The sequence below is a fragment of the Toxotes jaculatrix genome, chromosome 2, assembly GCF_017976425.1.
Source record: "Toxotes jaculatrix isolate fToxJac2 chromosome 2, fToxJac2.pri, whole genome shotgun sequence".
Lineage (NCBI taxonomy): Eukaryota > Metazoa > Chordata > Actinopteri > Toxotidae > Toxotes > Toxotes jaculatrix.
The window spans coordinates 4,793,250-4,808,588 of NC_054395.1; the positions used below are offsets into that span (position 1 = coordinate 4,793,250).

A 15,339-nucleotide genomic window follows, 5' to 3' on the forward strand; every position below is an offset into this window, starting at 1 on the left:
TCTCTCTCTCTCTCTCTGTCTGTCTGTCTCTCTGTCTGTCTGTCTCTCTGTCTGTCTGTCTGTCTGTAGTCTTGCTGACACAGACGGGGCCCACGCTGCTGTGGTCTGGATCACTCCGCATAATTTTAGGTCAGGCACTCTGTTTAATTATAGATAACACAGTGGGAAGGTAAAGCCAGATTTAACAGTTTTTTTCTGGTGACAACATCCTAAATTGGAAGTGCTTTAAGCCTCGGCAGTGGGATGATCACATTTGTGTTTGTGGTGATCTAAGAAGAAGAAGAAGTGCGAGTTAAAGGCAACTTTCAGGATTTTTAATGCGGCAGGGTGGAATAAATAAATGTTGTCAATTGGCTGAACAATTTGCTGACACCTTTGAATTATTACTTGCTCATACGGGGCATCCTGTGGTATATGGAAGTCAGCGGCTCTCAATATTAAAAGGAAATAATTTAAACAAATTGGCACTTTTTTTGAGCAAGGTTAACTTTGAAAATACGTAGTGTTGTCTTCTGCCGTCTCTGTCCAAAAATGTTAGTGTTTGACAGTCTTCAAAAACTCATAAAGGTCCAGTGTTAGTGCTGCAGATTGAGTTTCAGTCCACCTGAGCGTGAAGCTGGCTCATCTCGGTCAGTCTGGAGTCTCATTTCTCAAAGATGATACAGTTTCTGTAGAGCAGAAATATCACTGATTGTCATCGTGCATGTGGACAGTATTCTGACTTTTTGGGACACACACACACACACATACACTCACGGAGTAAGATTTTTGAGTGCTTACTTGGTGATATGATGTCTATCACATGTGAATTAGCTGAGCTAAATCCTCCAGTGTGAAAGGTGTCCTGCTGAAGATAAGTCGCACTTGCTTCCTTCGTTTCGAGCATAAATCTGCTTCCAGCTGCTTTGTGTGCACTTTGTTGAGATGCTGAACCCTGAGAAATACATGTGCTAAAGGTTTCCAGGGACACTCGCATTATTTTGTGGTCACGTCATTAAGACTGAGGTGACCTCCTTGAGCAATGACAAATAAGTGTTCTTGTGTTTAAGTTATAATTCTTCTATTAAGAATAATTTTCATGTGAAAATGAAACACAAACTGTGGTGATTGTGCTGATTGTGTTATGTGAATAACTCCAGACTGCCTATTTCGATTTTTGTTTTATCAGCTACATCATAATTATCCTTTATCCAGACCAGGTACAAAATACTGTAAACTTTAATTTGTGCTTATCTTGTTGGGAATTTTGTACTTCACTGCAGAATGGGCTGGAAAGCTTTAAGGAAAAGTCTGAAAGAAAAACCTGTGGTATGTGTTACAGTATTTCATTGACTGAACTTGCATTCCTCCATGTGTGGTTGAGAAATGCAGCCGCCTCTTGTCATTTGCTGTGTGTGTGTGTGTGTGTGTGTGTGTGTGTGTGTGTGTGTGTGTGTGTGTGTGTGTGTGTGTGTGTGTGTGTGTGTGTGTGTGGAGCAGGAAGCTACGGTGAGTCCTGTGTAGATTATCCACTGTGGGGAGGACACACATGTTCAGCCTGTTAGCTTTCAGTCTTCTGAAGGCGTAAACTATGAAGGGACCAGATGATTCAAAGGAGGTGGACACTGAACTGACACAGCTTACATTGTAGTTTATTATCCATACTATATAACAGTTTGTCCATTACTGATTTATTTATGAGAATGTTTGTGTGAAAAGTCAACTTTTTTCAGTTTTCTCAGCCCAAAAAATGTTGTTACAATATCTTCATGATATTAAACCACAATTCATTTGCTGCCATACAAAAAATCTAGCTCCCATGTTTATTTACAAGCCTGTCAACACTCTTACTGACTGTAACATACTGTATTCTAAACAAATACTGTCTCTGTCTAGACAAGTTCAATAAACTGCAGCGTGGACAACAAGCTGGACAGTGGACAGCTTTCGTAGCCCCGTCTGCACAGGACTGTGTTGGTTCATTGTCAGAGTTTGTCAGCTCTGTAAGTGAAACTGTTCCATATTCAGTACCTGGCACCTGCTTGTCAAACAGTCTGGGGAGTCAGAGATCCAGGTCCAGGGACCTGACAATGTGTGACACCACTCAACGCGCTTGGACTGCTGCATCCCGCTATCAGGAGTCAGCCTGATACTTGACCTAGTTCCGTCTGCAGCGCTGCTTGCTTTTGGAGGTGGTGTTATGATGGTTTTTTTAGCAGCCAGAGAAAATTTGGTGAAAGCACTGAAGCTGTGTGAAAACAGGCATTGTATAGTGGTATTGACATTTAAGCACATGGTAAACTTAAACTGCTGTAATTGCTTATGTATGCGTTAAAGGATTTGCATGCAAACTGAAAGAACAATATATAGTTTTCAGTCTGTACTGATGCAGAGCCTCAGTAAGGCAGCAAGAAGGACAGAGTGAGGGCAGGGTGACTGATAAAAGGCTTTTTTTCATGCAGAGCTCGGTGGAGCTGTGTGATGTCCTCAGACAGGTGTGGGAATATCAGGGCTCCGTCTTTCTGAGCCCTCAGGGGAACCACCTTCTGACGGGGAACAGAGATTTTAATTGGTCCTGGAGCCTAAAAGAAGCTCCATCTTTATCAGGGGTCTATCATGTCCGACTGTCTTCCCTCTCTGGCTTTTTCTGTGGGTCAGTGCGTTTCACTCCACACATTTAGCAAATCTCCTCGACCAGGATTACTGCGCTCTAGGGATTTAGGATTTCTGCCCGCCCAACACATGTTGCACAGTTACCGTTCGTGTGTCGTGCTTCATGTCTTTTCTGCTTTCCATTGATGCAGCCGCAGTCTCTCTTTCATAAGAGGCCAGCCATTGTCAGCACTACAGAGAAATGCCAGCAGAGGGAAGAAATGAAGAAATGATGGCACGGCATGAAGACAAATTGTAGCTTTGAAAACACACTGCTGCATCTTTTGGTTTTTGAGATGGAAGAATATTGAAGAGATAGTGGTGCAATAAGCGGGTTTGCTGGGGCAATAATATCACAAGATTATTGACCAACTGTTGATACCAGAGACGGAGGATTTTCTGTGGACTTTTCTCATCGGATTCTGCTTTGAATCTAGGAAGGAAACTACCTGCAAGTGAGGCTGTTAATCTGTGAGTTTATAAAGTCGAGGAGTAACAGAGGATTTAAAACATTAGCTAAAAAGAACATTACTCAGTAGTACTGTAGCTAAATGTCTGCTCGGCGTACCTAATTGACCCCCACCGACATTTACTCTCAAATGAAATTTCTGGGGGATCGTCCCTTTGACTTCTAGGCAGCAGCTTGATATTTCAGTTATTCCAAATGAGCACATCCAAGAAGACCAGCTTTTTCCCTATTGGCCCAGTGTCCTCAGCCCTGATGTGTTCCACTGGTGCGGCCCCCACCGGAGACAAGCCCGGCCCTCCGGTTAAGGGGGCTTTCTCCACAGAGGGGGACAAGGACAAACAGAAGGGCCAAGAGGAAGCCTCTCTGTCCCACGTGGTGGAGGACTTCTTCTGGATAGGCAGCAGCATTGTGGCCTTCTCCAAGTGGAGGCTTGGCTACATGGGTAAGCTTGGTCAGATACACCGAGTAGAGTTAGACTGGCTGGAAATCACACAGATCAGCCTTTTGTGAATGTCTACAGAAACAGATCCAAATATTAAACTGTCAGTATTAGTTAACCAGAAGCATGCATTAAAAATACCAGCTTAAATTTTATGCTTCTGTGTGGTCAGTGTTGTCACCTTTTTGTCTGGCTGGTCGTCCTCAGACGCTCCAAACTCTAGGATTGACGGTGTTATTTAACTTTTTATGTCTGTTAATAAAAGAAAAATAAAGTTTTGGTTCCATACAACCTTGAATCTGTGATGAGAGGATGGTGAGTTTATCTAACTGGCAGTTTGTTTGAGGCTACATCATAATGGTTTAATGTGTTCTCAGGAGCATTATGAGTGAAAAGAACCTATCGTTGGTCCTGTCATTCACTTTAATCTGACCCCTTTTATTCTAGGAATGACCTCAGTCTGTGCTGATGACTTAGATCAGTCACTAAATAAGATGTGGACTTTTTAGGTGAGAAGCAAGTTCTTCTGCCTTGATCTTGAATCATTAAACAGACATAGATTTTAATTGGTGTGATGGTCATTACTGACAGTGAAAGCTTGGAAGTTGTGCCAGAAACTCAAGCACTGAACTGCCTGCTCGGTTTCTTTTTTTTTTTTTTTTTTTGTTGCACACAAATTCAGAGAAAAAACTATGTAACTGAATCCTTTGATATTTTGAAGGTGTCTGTTAATGAGACAGCTAATTCACAATGTAGGCGTGGGGCACCAGCTCTATCTGTGTGTCTGTGTGTGAGAGAGAGAGATACATTTGTGTGGCAGACTTATCTCAGAACTTACCATGAACTCCAGCTCTCTCTGTTATTTCCCATCAGCATCCCATCTCTTCCACTTTTTTCTTTTTCAAATTCACAGCTTCTACTTTCATTTCTAAAATGTGCTTTTTGTTTAGTCTGAACACATCTTCCCTGGCTCTTTTAGAGTATTAAAAGTATTTTTCTTAGTAGATTTTCTCAGTCCAAGCAGATATTAATTGGCAGCAGATGGTTTACTGCTCCTGACAGCTCAGCTTGCTTGATGCCACAAATTGACTGACAAGTTCAGTGTTTTTTATAAAAACCTTATTTAACCTGTGTGAATGCCGAACACTAGCAGACTGAGCTCCGTGATGTTTTGCAGCATCTCACCCTTGCGCTCTGAATGTGTCTGCGTGAGCGGTCAGAGCTTCGTTCAGGAGCATCTCATCAGTACCTGTTCCTGCTGAGGGGTGTTATTAATTTTCCACAATCATCAGAGAGTTTAACCTTTACACCACCACCCTGTCAGTTTTCATCAGCGTCAGCAAAATGACCATCTGCACCATGGAATCACCTGTGTGTGTGGGTGTCTACAACATATGGCCACCAGACAATCCCTCTAGGCTTAACTGGTGCTTTGACAGAGGAGAGTAGCTAACTCCACCTACTTGTCCCATATTGTGACAGGACAGCAGCTACCCAGGTCATCCTGCCACGTCACTGAGGCGACACCCACTCATCTTAGCTGGCCTCAGCTGTGTTTTGGTGGAAAGCAGCTACCTCTCCTATCACCTGTTGCCTACTTCCTGCTTTGACCCCATTAGCAAACCTCAGCAGCTGTGGCCTCCAGCAGGCCCGCTAATGCCTGTTAAATACTGGAGTGTTGATGTAGGTCGTCCCGTTACACAGCAGCCATGTCCTTCCAGGAAGACGCCTTACTCATGCTGAATATAGAGTGAAGCTACATTCTGTATGTAGGCAGCGTTTCCAGTGAAGGTTATCTTAGAAATGATTCTGGGCCCAGGGTGCAGAGGATAAAAACAGTTTTGCAGTTCAGTGGAAACTGTGAGGACACTGAAGATTATCCACCCAGATGATATAGTGTAAGAGCAGTTAGAAAAACAGCCAAGTGTCACCATGATTTAAAATATCATCCAGCCTTATTCCATAATATCTGTATGGAGAGACTTTTTCTAGTGTACGTTCACTTAGTGTATAAAGAGTAATATTATCTGGCTTTTGTGCAATTGGGCACAGTTTCTGTAGATGGTCATAGGAGGGTTTTGCCGAATGGTTCAGTATCAGTTTGCTTTAACCTCTGTAGTAATAACTGATGATCATCTGAATCAGATGCCTGCTCTGCAGTGTTGTTTCTTATCGAGGGGGCGGTGACATTAATAACAAATGAAGCTGCTGGGACCGTATGGTGTCCTGAGCTTAAAGCAGATTCAATGTTACTGAAAATACAGTTTTCTGTCAAGCTATGTAATTAGCAAGTTTACTTATTAGTGCTTCTAATCGGTGAGTGTTGGCACAATATTGTGCGTGAAGCACTTCAGTTTATAACATTTACACTTTCATTTGTTATGTCCTAATTAAAAGCTTACCAACTGTGCTCCATGCATCCAGCACAGCATGTACAGGTGGAGGAAACAGGGCAGCGCAGCTACAGAAACAAGCATTTGTGTTTTGTTGTTGTCAGTCTTGAGAAGGCTGCTTGTGTGCTCTCATTAATCAAGCGTGCAGATAGGATCTGAGCTTGCTCTCAGCCATTTGAACAACCAGTGAACATTCTCCAAAATGCATCTTCTCCACATCAACACACTTTAAATCGGATGTTGTAACCATGGCAACAGGCCCAGACCCCTACCAGTAAAGGCGTGCACCGGCTTTCTGTGTGTCTCGTGCTCCACTTTTGTCTCTCTCTCTCTGTCTTTACAAGGTGTTGTACATGTGTATGCTGCTGCTGTGTCTTTGTTCTTTCAACAGTCTGTGAGCAGCATCTGCATGCTCTTCATTTTTTCACTGTCAGACTCTACGACAGTTCATTCCTCTCATCCTTCATCTTTGTCCCCTTTTCATATGTGATCTATTTTCACTGCTTAAGTGAAATTAGTTGATCTTGTTTATTTCCTGGTTTGAAGACAGGGTTTTAATTCAGTTTACTTGGGAAAAAATAGGCAACCGTCTTCTTTGTTGCGAGTGTGATTCACACAAGTCTGAGAAGTGTTCAGAGAGTTCCAGCCTCTGTGAAGTGTTAGACTCTTACATTTGGCTGATTGTTTGCCATGAAATACCTAAAAACCAGCTGGAAACAAAATTTGTTCGTATGTGGATAACATACTAATTAGATGATTGACAGTTTGACTGTCCGGATGTTTCGATTTTTTGAAAGTGGTTTTAAAATGAATTTTGAACTGCTGTCAGAGCGACATGGCCTTAAACTCTAACCTGCAAAAGTGCAGCTTCCTGACAGTTTGATCACCGCTGAGACATTTTAGAGTGAACGTCATACATGGGCTGATTTTCAGATACAGCTTCAAATCTCTACTCATTTTGCCTTTATTTTAAAATAAGAGCACATGCAGTTAATCTAGATTTCCCAAGGGCTTTCCCTCCCACATCCAGCCACATCACATGAGCAAACACATTCTCCTTTTAGCCCAGTGGCAGGGGGGTGTGAGCAGAACGTGTCCTCCTTCTCTGCCTCTTCATCCGTGAGTTAATGGTGTTCAAGGCAGCCACAAACCACAGTGTTTTCCACATTTAAAGGCTTCTCTTTGGCTGCTGCTTGAGTTCATTCACCCTCTCACTGCAGTAGTGAAATCAAAAGTGTGTGTGCAATGTGACAACAGAGCAAAAAGGGACTGCTGTTTACTTCTGAATTTAACTCCACGTAGTCTAGACATTGGGAAAATCTGCCAGCTTCCTTTTAATGTCAGTAAAATGAACACATGGTGGGTTGACAGTGCAGCTCTGTGGATCCACAGTGGGCTCTGGATGCAGGCAGCGATATCGGCAGATGTAAATGATGGCCAGGAGACTGTTATGGCTGTTAGAGTGTGTGCAGCTTATCTCTGACAGGAGGAGGAGGAGGAGGAGGATGAGCCACTTACATTTCTGTCAGGAGATGGTTTTCAGCTGTGTGCCATCCTGACCCGAGAGCCTGCAGAGTCTGCGTGCTCTCATTCCAACCAAACTTTGACAGCAGCTCATTTCATGGATTCCTGCCCCCTCTCTGGCTGAAGGAGTGTGGATCCTTAGCTCTGTTACAGCCACTGGCATCAGGCGCTGCATTCAGCCGGCAGCAACAGAAATAATTGTTCCCTTCAAATCAATAAAAAGCTGCCCCACAGCCGTGCTGCATTTATGTTACATGAAAAAAAAAAAGCTGTAAAGTCACGAAGGGTCCATTGGTTACGGATGACGTGTTCCTTTATTCTCCTCTCTCTAGTGCGGGTCTTTTGTGTAAAAAAAAAAAAAAAAAAAGACACTAGTCAAGATACTGCTGCTTCTGTCATTTGTTTGAAATGTAATACTAATTGTTCAATTACAAACGATAATATCAGTTTAACAATTCGAGTGACAAGTTGAATCTTTGAAAATGTAGATGAATTTCAGAATCTTTTGTTTTAATGACGGCTCTCGAGCTACATGGACTCTACAGGTTTGTGTAAAACCTGATGACCCATGTTATCCCAGCATGATCTGACAGTGGTCCAGAGAGCTGCTTCTGCTGCCACAGAACGCTTGGTCTTGGTCTCAGTCTTCAAATGGCCCCATAAATATGGGGTTCAGGTCTGGTGACTGTAGAGAAAAGTCCATCCCTAGTCAGGACTCCTTGGTTTTCGAGCAGTTCTTGCAAAGCTTGGGGTCAAAGATACAAATCTCAGGGTGTAGCGTGTCTCTGAAGAATGGAGCTGGTGCTTCTCCTTTGATCAGGGTGTAGTCAGTTTTGTGCAGGTGTCCAACTCCAGAGAAGGAAGAAAACTCCCAGACCTGAATCCCACCTCCGTGTTTCACTGTGATAACTGTATCTGCCTCCCTCCTGTTCGTCTCCTCACACTCGTCTTTTTGTTACTGACATGAATCTCAGACTTGGATTCATCAGTAAACAGAACTTTTTTTCCAGTCATCCACTGTGAAATGCTGATATTTTTTAGCCCACCCTAAGTGTTTGGCCTTGTTTCTCCTCCTCAGAAGTGGTTTTAGAAACTGATACTCGTCCCCTGAGATCACTACAGGACTTCTTTTGACAGCGCATTAGCTGATTGAAGCCTTATGTTCTTTATTTAGCAAATTCTGTATCTGTGATGAAGTTGCTTCTCTCTCTCAGTGAACTCAGCTTGATGTATTGATCTTCTGATGGTCACTGATGATCTGCCTGATGCTTTGGATACAGCTGATCCAGTTCCTCTAAAGTGTTTTAGAGTCCATACTCTGCCCCCTTACAGGCCTTTAGTCCAGCCATGATGAGGTGATGCTTAGAACAATAGTTTGATGTCTGAAACTTTCTTAGTTCTTATACCATTTTCCTCCTGTCACACTGCAGCTTAGTGAACGGTGATCTCCTGGAAAGGGGCCACAGGAGAGTTTCTGTGGAGCCATGGAGAGACATGAGGCAAATACACTGAGTTAGGTGAAAAAGACAGGTGCATGCAGGTATTCTGAAAACAACAGGAAGTTAGTTATTATAATATGGCTGTTTATCAACACAGAGCAGCAGCAGTGGCTGTGACACCAAGAGCATCCTCCCTCTCTGAGTCATAACTCTATCAAATCTGAATACACACGCATCATACACACATTTTTAGATTCAGCGTGTCATTTTCCCAGGATATCATCATCTCTAATGTTCCTTGCAAATAAACGTCTGTACGTCTGCAGACAAATATATTCATTTTGTCTGAAAGGGTGGCCGCAGTGTCAGACTTCAAAAACCCCTGTAATTGAGCAGAAAATGATTTGTTTCACAGTGTTGTGCCAAACAGGAGTCCTGTATCCACTGGTTCAGGTGGATTACACATACTATTATACTCCTAGCAATTTTATGTTCAAGTCTGCAACTTTTTTCACTGAGATGTATGGTAATGAATGTAGTTTCTCTTGTTTCTCTTACCTCTTCAGCACAGTGTGTGCAGCAGTGAGGAGGAGACTCTGAGACCATGGGACAGTTTAGAATTTCAGAGTAAAATGTTTATGTGAAGAAGCATGACAGGCACAGATCGTGTGGAGACTTCTGCTGATGATGGCATGTACTCTTTATTTGACATGGAAATTGACATGTAATGGCTGTCATCTTTAAAATATAGCAGCAGTGACAGGGTCCATTTTCTGGCCTGCAGAGTTTCACATCACTGTTTAGAAACCTCTTACTTTTATTACCCTAAGGGTAACTGTGGTCTTCTTACTTCTACCCTTTACTGTCTTTACCTACCTATTATTTATTCCTCTGTTTTCATCTGATGAATTTCTTTTAAAATGGTTTCCATCACTTTGATGAGTCTTTTAATGCCCTATGCTGTGTGTCCTGTTTGCTTGTGATGCATAATGTGAAGCAAATTGCCTTTTGGAATTTACTCTACAAATAAAGTCGTCTTGCCTTGCTGCGCATTTTAAAACCTTTACAGATCCCCACATTTACACAGTCCTTGCCTTTATCAAGAATTCAAAGAACTGATGTTTAACTATTCATGGGAGCTGCACAGACAGCAAAGTGTAAATAACCGGTCTTGTGTTGGTGTATATATCGTTAGCCTAACATTGCTCTGGCAGTTGTGTTGTGCAGTTGTGCACTTTGCTGATATGGTCGTGAGCAGGAATTCGATAGCAGAGGTTAGGAGAACAGGAATGAACTGCATTAACAATGCCCAGGGGTAGGGCTCTTTGCAGTGAGACCACAGCCATGCCAAATCAATGCTCACTTAGAGCAATCCATCACTGCTGGTTTGCATTGCTTACTCACACAACAAAGGTTTTGGACATGTGCTGCATTCAGGTCAAGTAGGACAAAATGTGATGCAGGTTAAATCTCATTCTTTTGGAGTGTGAGATGGCTGATGTTTCCTGTGAACTTAGTTTGTTCCATATCAGCTTCATAAAACATGATTGAACATACATTGAGTTTGGTGTTGTTATGTCTGAGTCAGGTCAAAATTGAGAATCCTAATTTAGGATCACAATAAAATCAGGGTGTAGAATACCAAGAATATTGGTAGTTCTGTAAATTCTCAAATTCAAAACAAATTGATGTTTTCATTAAAGTCAGGGAGAACCAGGCCCAAGAGATGCATATTTCCACAGCACTAATTCTGACAATTCAGAAAGACAACAACCACATCTGACGCTGAGCGACAGGTATGGTTAACCAGACTACTTCATTTCATTTTAAGGGCCCAAGCAAATTAGTTTTGGTTACTAGTATTTATTTTTCAAACAATCAGTGGTCAAATCTATAAAATCTAATCCCATCAGTATAACAACAGAACCACGCCGTACTCACCATTGATGCTGCTCTCAGTTTGTCTTTAAGAACAGAAATCCCGTTTCCCGTTCGTTCATCAGTTTTCACTGTCATTTCCTGTAGTTTTGCCATGTTTTTTCTATAACTCAACACTGAATGCAGTTGTTTCAAATTAAAATAACTTGTACTTGATATTCCACCTCTGATCCCTAACCTTTCCTGACAGGATTTTAATGTGAAAAATCTAACTGATGGAATTTGTCCTGTGGAAATGGACATTGTGCTGAATTTACCGTGGTAGCAAATACAGTACAGGTAGTAGAAGTAGTAGTAGTTGTATTTGCGAGCTTGAATTTTCCAAAATGTCTCAGTGCAGCATTATTCACACAGCATGGCATGTTGAATGTCATGTGTGTCAGTGATCTGCTAACCTGATTTGGAAACGTGTGCGTGCTGAAGTGGCCTAATTTCCTGCATGTTGTGGGTGTTTGATAGGATGTGACATGCAGCTGATAATTGATAGTATGGCCACATAGGGTGTGTCTGCGTCCCAGGGGCATGTGCCTGTCCACACCAGCCAGACCAGGCCTGATTACCACACCATTAGCTTCCCGTGGAGGAACTTTCCAATTCTCCTCCCAAAATAATGGCAAGGTCACATAGAGGCTTGGCCATGTCTCATTAAAGTCAGTCTTATTTTCTGGGTGTGTTTTATTCCTAGAAGGTGTGGAAGGGCATCTGTTAAGTTTCGACCGCAGTATGAGTCCTGACATCTGAGAGGAGCTGCTGGTTTCATTGATTTTTTCTGGTTGTTCTGTCACTGTCTGCAGTGTGAAGCAGAGATCTTATTAAAGGGCTTTTCGTGGAGAAATTGCCTCTCGCTGTCGTCTATCTTCTCACTCATCCTCCCAGGAGACAAGCAAAACCCTGTCGGCAGTGACAGGCGTATCCAGTGTGTTTGCTTTGCAATGCTGTTCGTTCATGTGAGTGTATAAGTAAATAGCTGCTTTGCGTGAGAGCCAAGATGGAATTTTGTGAAAATATACACACTCTCTCACACACACACACACTTGTGTTACATCATTTGTGAGGACACTCGTTGACATAGCCCTTACACCAACTTTAACATCACAGCTATATGCCTCACCTAAACCTGATTCTAGCCTGAACCCTAAATCCAACAATGATGGTTTCAAACCGAGCTCACACACATGCACAACACACCCTCCTCCTGAATGAAATCATGGAGTATATAGACACTTCTCTGTCAGTCACACACTTTCTTTCAGCTGCAGTGCACACTCCAGCAGTTTCCCTTTTGACAACTCTCCATTTTTTTTTTCCTTCTGTCTTGTTTTCTTGCTTGCAGTGGAGAAATGTATGAGCTCCATGCAGATGGGAACCCAGATGGTGAAGCTCCGCGGTGGCTCCAAGGGACTGGTGCGGTTCTTCTATCTGGACGAACACAAGTCCTGCATCCGCTGGAGGCCCTCGCGCAAGAATGAAAAGGCCAAGAGTGAGTTTCCTCTTCCTTCTCACAGTCTCAGGGGAAGAGCTTTTCAAATCTGTCTTGCTCTTGTGTTTGATTGTGTTCAAAATTCAGTCTTATGGACAGCTATTCGTGCCATATTTTATGTGACAGGCCAGGGCTCATGGAATGATACCAGGCATCCCGTAAGCATATTCTCACTCTGAATCTCCATATGTCATCCATCCAAGAGCCCCAACCTCGTCACTGCTGACAGTTCAGTTTGCCTGAAAAACAACAACCACATCTGTTTGAGTACAGATGCTGAGTGACTGTGCCAGGTATTGATAACCAGACTAGTTCATTTCATTTTAAGGACTTAAGCAAACTAGTATTGGTTACTAGTATTTTCAAACATTCAGTGGTTAAATCTATAGAATGTCAGAAAATAATGGAAAATCGATTAATCGTTTCAGCTTTAGTTCAGACTCTCAGCTTTAATTAAAGGTGTTTGCATCCACATCATACGAAATAAACAGGATAGCTGGTACACCATCTGTTCTGCTGCACAGGTTTAGACAGAGTAAAGCAAAGTTTAGCAAGCAAGTTTAATGCATTAAGTAAAAAACAAAAACAAAACACATTTGTCAGTCTTTAACAGATATAACAGCTGGTAGTCTCAGAGATTTAAAACCTTTAGTGTGTCTGTTATGTATAATAATAATTTGCCAGAAAGACAGAAGGTAGCATTTGCATTGTTGTGTGTTCATTCATTTTTGGACGTTTGCTCGTTTTCGCTGCTGGAACCTGTGTTATGCCGTTGAGCCATAACCTGCCTTTCCCTCACACTTCAATGGTTATTTCAACTTTTTATTTGACAAATGAGCTGACCTCCACGAGCAGGTGCCGATCAACCATGTGATGCATGGAAAAAGGTTTGGTATCTTCCAGCTTTTTCGTCAGCTCATTTTGTTGTTATTTCCTTGATTTGTCACTCTGCGGTTGTGGCGACTAACATCAGCCACCATCAGATCGATGGAGTCAGTTTGCTGGCTTTATGACTCTTGTCTACTTGTCCTGCTGTTACAGAATCTCACGCATGAATATATCAGTTATTTATTCACTAAAGTAAAACAAGACATAAACATACTACACATCATCAGGAGACATGTTCCTGCTTGTGGTCTCATTCCACTCACTCTCACTCAGGTCACCTCATGATGATTTCTGTGAAGTTCCTGTGTTCTCCAGTTCCTCCTAGGTGGCCTGTTTATCTGATGATGTTTGACAGTCTTTTAGTTCTGTTAGGTTTAATTCTTTCCCCTATACATTCCCTCTGGGTCTGAAGTGTTTTTTGCTAGTTAGAACTGGACATTTATTTTCCACGTGCCGTATCTGCAACAAGAAAACAAAACTGTTTCCTGCAGTGTTTTAGCATAAAAGGAGGCTAAGGGGATTCTTAGCAGCAGCTCCCAGGATGACTGGGTGTCTCATGGGGGCTTAGCGGCTCAGTTTCCTGTTGCTCTCCCTCCTCTGTAGCCCTGGATTTAATAAGCTTCTTAAGTCGACTTAATTATTCATCAGCTTTAATCTGCCCAAACAGTGTCTTATACACACATGCCACCAAATGAAAATGATACACACATTTCACTGGCAGATCAGAACATCCATCCATCCATCCATTCATTTTCTGCCACTGGTGTCAAGTCATGGTGGCAGGTGTTAAGCAAGTTAGTCCAGATGGCCCTCTCCCCAGCGACATCTTCTCCTGCCAGTTGGACATGCTTGGAAAACGTCCAATGGTCCACAACCTTCCCCAGGATGCATGAAAAGTCCTTCCATAGGTGGGAGTTGAAGACCTTGCTTGACAAGTGCCTCAGCTAGGTATTCCCATCTCCCCCTCACTACACAACTGGGTTTACCAGGTCTGTCCAGCACCTTCCCCCACCATGTGATCCAACCTGACACCTCTGTTCCTCTCTGTCCCAGACATACTGCTCCAGATCTGATGACATGACCATAAGATTAGTCTAAGGCCTAGGATCTTCTGGAACAAAGTACACTTATTAACAACGCTTTGCTTGAATATGGTGTCTGTTATGGCCAGTGCATCATGGTCACAGAGGTCCAATAACAAAAGCACCACTTGGATTGAGATCAGGCAGGCTGTTCCTCCCAGGTTTCTCCTCCATGTTTTTCCATCATGGCCCATGTGAGTGGTGAAGTTCCCAGAGATTCCCCCAAATAATCCCCCTAAGTGATTCCCTTTCCAGGATCCCTCCCAGAGACAGCTGGATACAATGAACTGCAGTTCAGTTTAGTCAGAGCCTACCTAGTTTTCAACTTTCCGCCTCTTACGCAAACTTTCGCACCTTCCCTGACATTTGACAGATGACATTTGTTGTCCATGGGACCAGTCTATGATGTAAGGGATCAGCACACCTAGGTCCCTGGCCTTATCTGCCACCTGGCATAGACCGCACCTGATCCTGATATGCTGACGATCGTATGGTCGTGAGTGACAGAGTCAGAGCTTCTATTCACAAGATAAATACATGTTCCCAGCTTTTGGTCACACCCCAGCTGACACAGCCTGTGTGTCCTTGCATCTTTCATTTGATACTTTGACAGGTCTCAGTCACTGGAGCAGGATACAATGGATTGGCCTCCGTAGCCTTTTCTGGCAGGATGTTCCCTGGCACTCTGTGTGGTATTCTATGTTACCAGCCTCTAGAGGCTTATCAGACCAGACTGGTACAGACCGACGGACAGGAAACGCTACAGGCGTCTGTTCTGTGTGTCCTGTGCTCCTGGCAGCAGATTGAGCCTTCTTGTCCAAAAAATAACCTTCGACCTAAACAGAAATTTATATTTTGACCAACAGTACCACCCAACAACCAATTACCCCAAGCTTATCAAACACGGCTCTGCATAATATATATCAGGTCTATGAACAGTACCACATAACTAAAGTTATTTTTATTTTATTCATGCAAAACTGGCTATGGGTTTTCACCATGAATGTGCCTGTGTCCATATTGTGGCAGTCTGCTTATTAAATAGTGATATTTCTA

The 15,339-nt window shown here is 42.8% G+C and overlaps 2 protein-coding genes across 4 annotated transcripts in view; both read left to right on the forward strand.

Moving 5' to 3' along the window:
• Positions 1-15,339, forward strand: part of LOC121199043 (tumor necrosis factor receptor superfamily member 14-like) — a 751,306-nt gene that overhangs the window by 140,508 nt on the left and 595,459 nt on the right. The window lies entirely within an intron of this gene.
• The window catches only part of plch2a (phospholipase C, eta 2a), a 165,631-nt gene that overhangs the window by 109,043 nt on the left and 41,249 nt on the right, over positions 1-15,339 (forward strand). For all 3 annotated transcript variants that reach the window (XM_041062132.1, XM_041062151.1, XM_041062141.1), the window contains exon 3: positions 12,167-12,313. In XM_041062132.1, coding sequence (XP_040918066.1) covers positions 12,167-12,313 — 147 coding nt within the window. The remainder of the gene's footprint in view (positions 1-12,166; positions 12,314-15,339) is intronic.